The 10,363-nt window shown below is 44.9% G+C and overlaps 1 protein-coding gene across 1 annotated transcript in view; it reads left to right on the top strand.

Moving 5' to 3' along the window:
- Positions 1-6,881, top strand: part of LOC307018391 (GTPase IMAP family member 8-like) — a 19,293-nt gene extending 12,412 nt beyond the window's left edge. Inside the window, exons 7-10 of the mRNA XM_079648622.1 lie at positions 3,001-3,489; positions 4,357-4,392; positions 4,594-4,698; positions 5,441-6,881. Of these exons, the coding sequence (XP_079504748.1) occupies positions 3,001-3,489; positions 4,357-4,392; positions 4,594-4,698; positions 5,441-6,207 (1,397 nt within the window). The 3' untranslated portion in view covers positions 6,208-6,881. The remainder of the gene's footprint in view (positions 1-3,000; positions 3,490-4,356; positions 4,393-4,593; positions 4,699-5,440) is intronic.
- Positions 6,882-10,363: the final 3,482 nt, after the last annotated feature.

The raw sequence follows: 10,363 nt of genomic DNA, 5'->3' as shown, positions 1-10,363 counted from the left end.
GCCTCTATAGTGTAAGCATTGGGGTGAGAGTTCATGTGTTTTGAGCATGCGCAGTCTGGCTGAAGGTGTGGAAAGAGAGAGTGGAAAGTAATAAATGGAGGTGCTGTTTGTGACGCTCCACAAGCACAAAGTTCCTCAGTATTTGTGATACAGAATTAACTTTGAAGCCCTAACACCTCGGACGCTACAATAGTTCACTTTTCATTCAGGAAGTATGACGCGCTGCGCTATGGGGCTCAGAACAGTCTCCTAATACACACATGCACACAGAAGGATCCACACTTGTGTTTTTCAATGCACACACAAATGGCTTCCGTTTCATATGTAAATAAACTCCAAATACAGAAAAAAGTTTTAAATGTGTATTTTTGATCCTCACATATTTGTTTTCCGTTTAAATCCTGAACCTGCAAACACAACCCGCTCTCTGTGCACGGATCGCTGTGCATTCGTGTGTGGGTTTTTTGAGACTCCCCTGACGCTCACCCGATTCGTACTTGTAATTTCTCTCATCTATAGCCAATCAGATGTCTCCTCAATTCTAAGCCAATCACATGAGCGCGCCCCCACGAGGGTATGATTTCTTGCGTTCATGACACTTCATATACGCATTTTGCGCAGTCCGGTCAGCTCGCTAAACAGAGGGCGGGGCTTCAGGTGATCATGCAGAGCTGCGTGTCTCCGTCAGACTCAGCAGTTGATCTAATTTCTCTCTCGCGTCCGGTTATACTTCACTCTCGTTTATGTCCATATCGAACAGATCCAGCTCTCCTGATCGGCCTTTATAGAGAGCACCGATCAAACTATTAAGAGTGAATATCAGCCGATAATGACCGGCGGGGCTCCCCCCGTTGACAGTTCACTGTCGAGCACTGGCTTCGTAGTGCACTGATCGATTAGGCTAAACTAACCTGGAGCTGCTCCCTCCACACTCACAACAACTTCATACAGACATAAATAAAGCAGCTGTATTCGCCATACAGGAAACACACATTTCAAACGGTTTTTCCTGCCGTTTCTGTGAACACACAAGCATTCATCAATGGTTCGGAAAGTGGCGCTGTACCTTAATAATATAAAGGCTTGTATTTGCGTGCATTTCCTGTTCGGAAAGTGGCAATGTACTGAGAGTGGAGGTGTCCTGAGATTAGCGCCAGCAGGCAGGCTCCATGGACCTATCAGCTCCGGACTGCGCAAAATGCACACATGAAGCGCTACGTCATGAACGCAAGAAATCTACCCTCGTGGGGGCTCGCTCATGTGATTGGCTTAGAATTGAGGAGACATCTGATTGGCTATAGATAGAAAAAATTACAAGCACGAAGCGGTGTGAGCGTCAGGGGAGTCTCAAAAAAACCAACACACGAATGCACAGCGATCCGTGCACAGAAAGCGGTTTGTGTTTTGCAGGTTCAGAGTGTTTGGATTTTATTTAGCCTACATGTATATGAAAGGGAACACATTTGTGTGTGCATTGAAAAACACAAGTGTGAATCCTTTTGCGCGCATGTGTGTATTATGAGACTGTTCTGAGCCCATACTGCGCTGTCAGTGCGCTTCCCCATGTTTGTGATTGGTCAAATGTTGCTAGCCCCGCCCCTTTCATGTGAACGCGCACTCAGCCCGGCCAGAGAAACCCTGGCTTGAGTTACCGAGTTGATAACCAGCTTCGTAGGACCGCTTAGCGAGAGCTCTTTGTTGGGGTTGTTGGGGTTCAGGTAACTCAGAGAGATCAGGGTCTGTAGAACCGGCTCCAGAGAGCAGAGCACTGGTTTCTAACTGTTAGTTGTTTCTCAGGCTCTGCCCCGGTGAGTTTTATTGTGTAGACCGGATGTAGTTGTGCAGAGTTTCCTCTTGACAGAAAGGAGTTATCGGCTGGAGGAATGGCAGAAACCAGTAAACCCAGTAAGTTTCATTTACTCTGATTATTGCACTCTGGGATTCTTTAAACCCACTTTGATCTCGAGTATCTTTTCTTCCTCAGAGGTTTCAGAGTTTAAAGACGGGATTTATTCAGTTTTTCATGATTTATTCTTTACTTTCACTTTAGACCAAATGACGCAGATACATTTATTCAGCCTCATGTATTAACCTTATGTATTTATAGACTCTAAGCAAAGATTATAAAGTATTATACGGATATATATATATATATATATATATATATATATATATATATATATAAGGTCTTTTTATATTAGCTTTCCAAACAGCGCCACATGGAAAACATTTTGAAACAAGATAAATATGAAAGGTGATACTTTTAAATAATATTGTTGAAATCATTTAACGATGATATATATTATATTAGAAAATCCACTTGGACAGGAATTATAGGTGCAACGAAACTGTGGTGTAAAGTAACTAAGTACTTGTTGTTCATTCTGAGTACTGACCAAATCTCTCCATGATTATTCGTCTGAATCTGTCGTCTTACTCCTGGCTGTTTTCTTCTGTGTGTTTCCTGCACTGAACTCTGCATCGCCTCGTTGTAGTGAGACCTCCACTCCTCACAGTTTGAACACATTTCACACCCTTTCTACAGAAAGATGACCTTTCATGAGGGATCTGTGATGCTCTGTGCAGGCGGTGGCTCCCACTGTAGCACTGACACACATATCATTAAATGATCATGTAACACACATTAGCCCTGCTATAAGACTCTGAGGCGCGTGGCCCCCTCCTCAAATCAGATGGTTGCTGTTGGGGTTTGTTACGGGTGTTCCTCCAGGAACCAGAGGAACTGGGGGGATCGGGTCTAACAGATTCCTGTTGATGCGTTCACTCTGAAAGAATACAATCACCCTGCGTCTCAACAACAACACAAATATTAAAGTATCACACATAAGGCCTGATTCCCAGGAGCACTGTGTACATGTAATAATCATAATGTAACCCCCCTATAGTCACAGTGTCATGGGGGTCTTTGTCCAGCCAGGGTCACTGAGGACAGACTGAACGATTAAGGAGCTGCTGAAGAGTCCTCGAGTCCTTCTCCAGAGACTCAGGAAGGTTCTCCTGAGTCTCTGAGTGACAGCAGAGCTCCTTCTCCACAGACTCAGGAAGGTTCTCCTGAGTCTCTGAGTGACAGCAGAGCTCCTTCTCCAGAGACTCAGGAAGGTTCTCCTGAGTCTCTGAGTGACAGCAGAGCTCCTTCTCCAGAGACTCAGGAAGGTTCTCCTGAGTCTCTGAGTGACAGCAGAGCTCCTTCTCCAGAGACTCAGGAAGGTTCTCCTGAGTCTCTGAGTGACAGCAGAGCTCCTTCTCCAGAGACTCAGGAAGGTTCTCCTGAGTCTCTGAGTGACAGCAGAGCTCCTTCTCCAGAGACTCAGGAAGGTTCTCCTGAGTCTCTGAGTGACAGCAGAGCTCCTTCTCCAGAGACTCAGGAAGGTTCTCCTGAGTCTCTGAGTGACAGCAGAGCTCCTTCTCCACAGACTCAGGAAGGTTCTCCTGAGTCTCTGAGTGACAGCAGAGCTCCTTCTCCACAGAGTTAATCATTATCTCTACATTCAGCCTTATCAGCGTGTTACTGATATCAAACTGTGTGCTGCACACGTTGTGACCTTTGGTCCAGGGCTTTCAAAGGGTTGAAAATGGATTAGGAAATGAGTAAAGTTTAAAAGACCTTAGCACTAGATAATAACGTGTTTTAATAAATAAGTTTGATAGACATTTTAAAGAGGAAGACACGTTTAATAAACAACTTTTAAAAGCAGAGTTTAAAACTGAGGCTGACTTGACTTTTATTATTTATTTTTTAATGAGCACGTGTAAAAGTGTATAACTATATTTATAAAACGGACAAGTCAAAACAAGCAATCTGATTGGTTCGTAGCCGTGATATACTGAGCGTATACCATGGGTAGAATTGTAAGTTACTTTTCACAACAAGTCAGTATCCCTCCGCGTGTAAGAAAAACAGTATACCGATGGCCTGAACAGCAAACTGTTCATACTGGAACAAGAAAGCAGCGGAGAAGTAACGGGGCAGAAGCCCTCCTTTTTGCGCAGCGGTCCAGACTATTTTATTTTGATCATCATTATTTACGAATAAAAACTATTTCAATTAGAGTGTGTATTTTTCTTTCATATTGCCACACTTGGTAACCGTTTTATAAAAGCAATAGCTCACTTCAGGCCGTGGTATATGCTCATTATATATTCAGCTAAGGGGCGTGGTTCGACCCTCCTCTTCGCGTCGGGCCGAACCACGCCCCTTAGCTGTGATATAATGAGCATATACCACGGCCTGAAGTGAGCTATTGCTTAAATATATATATATATATAAATGATGAGTCCTCTTGAATGGGAGGTTTCCTGATTACTAATAATACATGTGTCTCTGTCTCTGAACAGGAGAGAAGAGGAGGAACAGCAAGGACTATCCTCCAGGTGTGAAACACTTTCAACACATTGAAACATCTGCAGTCCATGTTCCAGATGCTGCCTCATGTTGGGCAGCCTGCTCCCTTTAACACAAAGCAGGCCACTCTTTACTCCAGAGGGAAACACACCTTTGAGCCAAAAGAGTTAGTGATTTCTGATAGAAGTGATCATCTCCTAACGTCTCATGAATGTGTTTCCCTAACCCAGTCTTCAGGCTGGTTCTTCTTGGGAAGACTGGAGCCGGGAAGAGCTCCAGTGGAAACACGTTGCTGGGAAGAGACGCCTTCAGCGCCGCCGTCCATCAGTCCTCAGGTGTGTGTGTGTGTGTGTGTGTGTGTGTGTGTGTGTGTGTGTGTGTGTGTGTGTGTGTGTGTGTGTGTGTGTGTGTGTGTGTGTGTGTGTGTGTGTGTGTGTGTGTGTGTGTGTGTGTGTGTGTGTGTGTGTGTGTGTGTGTGTGTGTGTGTGTGTGTGTGTGTGTGTGTGTTAAATATTGTGTGTGTGTGTGTGTGTGTGTGTGTGTGTGTGTGTGTGTGTGTGTGTGTGTGTGTGTGTGTGTGTGTGTGGGGGGGGGAGAGAGGGTGTGTGTGTGTGTGTGTGTGTGTGTGTGTGTGTGTGTGTGTGTGTGTGTGTGTGTGTGTGTGTGTGTGTGTGTGTGTGTGTGTGTGTGTGTGTGTGTGTGTGTGTGTGTGTGTGTGTGTGTGGGGGAGAGAGGGTGTGTGTGTGTGTGTGTGTGTGTGTGTGTGTGTGGGGGAGAGAGAGAGAGGGTGTCTGTGTGTGTGTGTGTGTGGGGGAGAGAGGGTGTCTGTGTGTGTGTGTGTGTGTGTGTGTTAAATATTGTGTGTGTGTGTGTGTGTGTGTGTGTGTGTGTGTGTGTGTGTGTGTGTGTGTGTGTGTGTGTGTGTGTGTGTGTGTGTGTGTGTGTGTGTGTGTGTGTGTGTGTGTGTGTGTGTGTGTGTGTGTGTGTGTGTGTGTGTGTGTGTGTGTGTGTGTGTGTGTGTGTGTGTGTGTGTGTGTGTGTGTGTGTGTGTAACATATTGTGTGTTTCCTCCCCCAGTCACCAAGGAGTGCTGTAAGCAGACGGGGGAGGTCTCTGGGAGGCAGGTGGAGGTGGTGGACACCCCCGGGCTCTTCGACACCTCGTTACCGGAGCACAGCGTGAAGAGAGAGATCTCAAAGTGCATCAACATGTCGGCGCCGGGGCCCCACGCCTTCCTGCTGGTCATCAGGGTGGGGCCCTTCACCGGGGAGGAGCGAGACGCCGTGCTTCAGCTGGAGCAGATCTTTGGGGCGGACGCCTGGAAACACACCATCGTCCTCTTCACCCACGGAGACGCCGCGGGGCCTCAGCTGCTGCAGGAGGCGGGCCCCGATCTGAGGGCCGTCCTGAAGAAGGCGGGGAACCGGTTCCACGTCTTCAACAACGCCAGGGCCAACGACCGCGGACAGGTGCTGGATCTGCTGGAGAAGGTGGAGCAGATGCTGGAGGCTAACGGAGGACAGTTCTACTCCAACGTCCGCTACGAGGAGGTGGTGGAGATGCTGGACCGCAGAGAGGCGGAGCTTAGGGAGCACTATGACAGGAAGCTGAGGGAGGAGATCCGAGGGGTGGAGAGGAAGTACGAGCTGAAGCTGAGGGAGGAGACGCATCAGCATCTGCAGGTGGAGCAGCGTCTGCAGGCCGAGCTGCAGGAGCTGAAGCGGTACTACCGGGTCCTAGAGAGCGGGGTCCGGCTGGTGGTGGAGCAGACGGTGCCCTCCGACTCCTTCCAGGAAGTGCTCTCCCAGTTCAACGAGAAGCTGAAGCTCAATGTTCAGTCCTGAAAGCCTTTTTCTAGAAGTCATGTGAGAGAACAGATTTGTAAATGTAAATGTTAAATCACTCAAATGCAGAATGTCTTCTGCTCTGTCTTCTTCTCAGCCGTGTGTTCTTTGCTAAGAGTAACTAAGCTGCAACACGTAGAGTTACAGGTGTTACGTTTTATTAGTTGCATTTTGTACACAGATGTTTAGGTCTTAACTTCTGTGAGGAAATATGGAGATTTTGGGTCTTTGCATTTGGAGTCACGAAAAGAAATACCAACATCCGGAGCGTCTCTATTCCTTCCTTAGTTCCTTAAATTCTGCAATTTGATTCTCCAAATTCTGGAACTAGAAAAAGGGCGATTGCTTAGGGTTATCAGGAGCAGCAGATTATGACCTTTAGCACCTGCATCAAGGGGGGGGGGTGATTCTCAGAGAGAAAACGTCAGAGCCTAACGTCATTCATTTACCAATACACTGTGGCTATTTCTTCAGATTAAAGAGATGCACATTTCTGAGCATGCTCTCTGTGAAAAGCTGCAGAAATATTAAAAACAGAAGTGAGGCAGGGCACTGCTTCTTTACAGTTATATTGTTTGTATTCTCATTGTGTTTTCCCAACAGGTCTACCATGTTTCTAACCTTGAAAGGTTTCAAATAATAAAATGATATAAAAGGTTTGTCCTTCAGTAACATCGAGTCGCACTTTAAATGATCTGTGAAAACAAACAGCAGTAAATGTATTCTGCATCAGCCTGATTTGAAAGAAAACATTATCTTCAAACTGCTTTGAATAGGAGCTGGAAACATCTACCATATGTGTGTTAAACATCATCTTCATCATCTATATGTTAGAACATATTATAATATTGATATGTTTGTGTTAAATTAAACTTTAAATACAGGCGTGTGAAAGTGAAAGCTGCTTCTGGACCACGTTAGAGTCTGTTAACGAGTCCGACAACAAGATGGAGTCTGAGTTCATCCTGTCTTCAGAAACAACAACAGAGACATTTCAAAATAAAAGTCTCTCAAAGAGAAGCCACGTCTTCCAACAGGAATCCAAAGAAATCATTTTCTAGAGTTTAAAATAAACTGCTGGTCTCACACTACATTTATATTATAAATAACTATTATAGGCTTTATTTGTATGAATCTATTGACTTAAATTAACTTATATAATTTACTCTTGGTACTGTGACAACGTTTTGAGTATTTAAAAACTATTATTGATGTATATCTTTTTAATCAAGTGTCATAGTACTAAGCTTATAGTTAGGGCTGATTAGATTCAGCCCCTAGTTTTGCTGATATAGGCTTAGTTTGTCGGGGGACATCTTACTTCTTCCTTCTCTCTGTCTGTACCTGTGTACTCTCATGTTCCGATTAACCCAGCTTCCCCAAATGTCTTTCTTTCTGGTGTCTATATACGCCGGGATCCGGAGTCATGGATGATCCTGCGGTCCTGTGTCATGGATCGCGAGTCCTGGATCTTGAGTCGTGGCTGTGGTCCTGGATCATAAGTCCTGGATGGATATCCTCGTGGATTCATCTTCTTATTATACACACATGCATTTCTAAACATCTGGTCTACCTATGTTGCAAATGTATTATCTCTTCAATTTACACACGGCATCTATTGCACGTCTGTCCGTCCTGGGAGAGGGATCCCTCCTCTGTTGCTCTCCCTGAGCTTTCTCCCATTTTTCCTTTAAACTGTGGGTTTTCTCTGGAAGTGTTTCCTTGTACGATGTGAGGGTCTGAGGACAGAGGGTCTGAGGATAGAGGGTCAGAGGACAGAGGGTCTAAGGACAGAGGGTCTAGGGTCTAAGGACAGAGGGTCTGAGGACAGAGGGTCTAAGGCAGTGGTTCTCAAACTTTTTCTGTCAGGCCCCCCCTTTGGAGAAAAAAAAAAGTCGGGCCCCCCCAAAACGAATAATCAGGCTCAGTGGCGGCGCCAGAGATTTATTTTGGGGGTGCTGTGGGGTAGCTTGACGTTTCATAGAGGGTGCTCAAACATTTAGGGTTTCCCATTAATGTACCGGTCGCTACAGTGGAATTTTCTACTGCAACACTCCCCACGCATATACACAACGTACCCGCGACTGTTACAATGAAGGCTCGATATTCAGCTCACGGCATATAGGTGTAAGCAGGGATAAAGTGCTATTTTTATAGGTGGTGTGTGGACGTCACATAGGGGGGTCCGGGGGGATGCTTCCCCGGGAAGATTTATTTTTAAATATTGAAGTTAAAAGCATCAATCTGGTGCACTTTGAGAGCGAAAGGAAGAGATCTATGGACACATCTCTCAACACCCAGATGAAACAGAACTGTAAACAGATTTACTTTGGATATTTTACAAATCACCCTTTTAAACTTTATTCTTGTTTTACTGTCAGATAGTATTTCATACCTGTTTTTCATTTATTCTCTTATTTTTTTATAACTATAATGATCATATAAACGTGTGCCTCGGAAATAATTATTTACATTAATGGTGACCAAAACATTTGAGACCCACTGAGATAACACTGAGAGAGTCCTTTAGCTCTCAGTCTGACAGGAGAGGACTCTCCTCCACTTTGTTGTTGAAAAAACTCCTTATATCCGTTAGCGTAGCTTGCTAGCACCAGAAGCTAACAACAACGATCTCCAGTACCGGTGCGCTCTCTCTCTCTCTCACGCGCACACAAAATGGCTCATTCCACACACACACACAGAGCCAAGCTTTAATGAAACAGAGACCCAGACGTAATAGTACTGTACTGCATCATATTATTTTCGAATCAATAATTTTTCAAATTATGATTTTTTTTTTTTTTTTTTTAATCTTTTTTTTTTTTTTTATAACCATTTTTCCTCCTCGTCTCTCGCGCCCCCCCTGGCATGCCTCTGCGCCCACCAGGGGGGGCGCGCCCCCCACTTTGAGAACCACTGGTCTAAGGACAGCAGGGCTCGACATTAAATGGCCCGCTGGCCCGGAAGCACTATTTAGACACCCCCGGGCCAGCATAAGGACCTACTTTCCACTTGCCCGCTCGGGCCACTAAAAATATTGCTTTAAAAGAATGGTCCTGTGGTATTGGTATTTTGACTAGCAATGTTGTTAAATTGTTTAGTTTATCAACGCTACAACAGAGCGTTCAGTGAGGCGGTTGTTGTTGTTGGGTGAAAGCAAACAGCTGTTTGCTGCGGAGCACAGCGCGAGCAGGCTCCCGTGAGCGCGCTCCTTCACTACAGACTATCGCGCCACCTAACCATTCGCCTAAATGTTTTTAATACCAGCGGTAACCGGCCAAACGCCGGGCAAAAAACTATCTTCAAATAAAAGAAAGTTACCGGAGGAGTTAAAGGAGTGACAGGGAGCATGAGAAGAAGAGGGAGAGAAAGTTTCAGCCAGCTTGATCGATGGAGTTGGCTTCTAGTGGTGCAGTGACGCGTCCTAAAACCTTTTATAATCTATCCATTAGATTTATTAGTCCAACATTATGAAAGTAGGGTAGACATGTGGAGATTAACCGGCTGAACAAAACGTGCATTTATCAAACAGGTTTGTTTTCCACAGACCTTATTTCCAGCTATGTTCCAAAACCCTGTGGAGAAATCCCTTTGCTCTTTGTGGAGGGAACCAGCAGCTTACTTCCTGGTTTTAGGACGCGTCACTGCACCTCTCAATATGATGCCCATATAAACAAGGTCTTCTGTCGGCTCTGTACATCAATGACCTCTGCTGACAGGAAGTGAAGAGTAGAACATATAAAGGTATTGGCTTTAGGGAAATGTCCCAGCAGGAGAATGAAGGATCAAATCTATTACATAGCCATTACCTTTCTAACTCCTGATGACAGGAAGGCAGAAAGCGCTTTATAATAATAATAATACTCATAATAATAGCTGACATTTTTTAACAATGACCAAAATATCATTATTTTAATAAACCAAATATGAACAATTGAGGAAAATGAGGAAGAACTGATGATTCAAATGTTGTAGTACAGTAGTAATGTAGTTAGTGCATAGATTACTATGGCAACAAATGTGTTCATTTTCTTCATTATTAGTCCATTTATTTTGGACGAATGCTCCGGACCAGTGGTTACAATGGGGGGGGGGGGGGCAGTGGTTACAATGGGGGGGCCAGTGGTTACAATGGGGGGGCCAGTGATAATACAAT

This window comes from Notothenia rossii (genome assembly GCF_949606895.1).
Source record: "Notothenia rossii genome assembly, chromosome: 9".
Taxonomy (NCBI): domain Eukaryota; kingdom Metazoa; phylum Chordata; class Actinopteri; order Perciformes; family Nototheniidae; genus Notothenia; species Notothenia rossii.
This window is presented reverse-complemented; position numbering and strand designations above follow the sequence as displayed.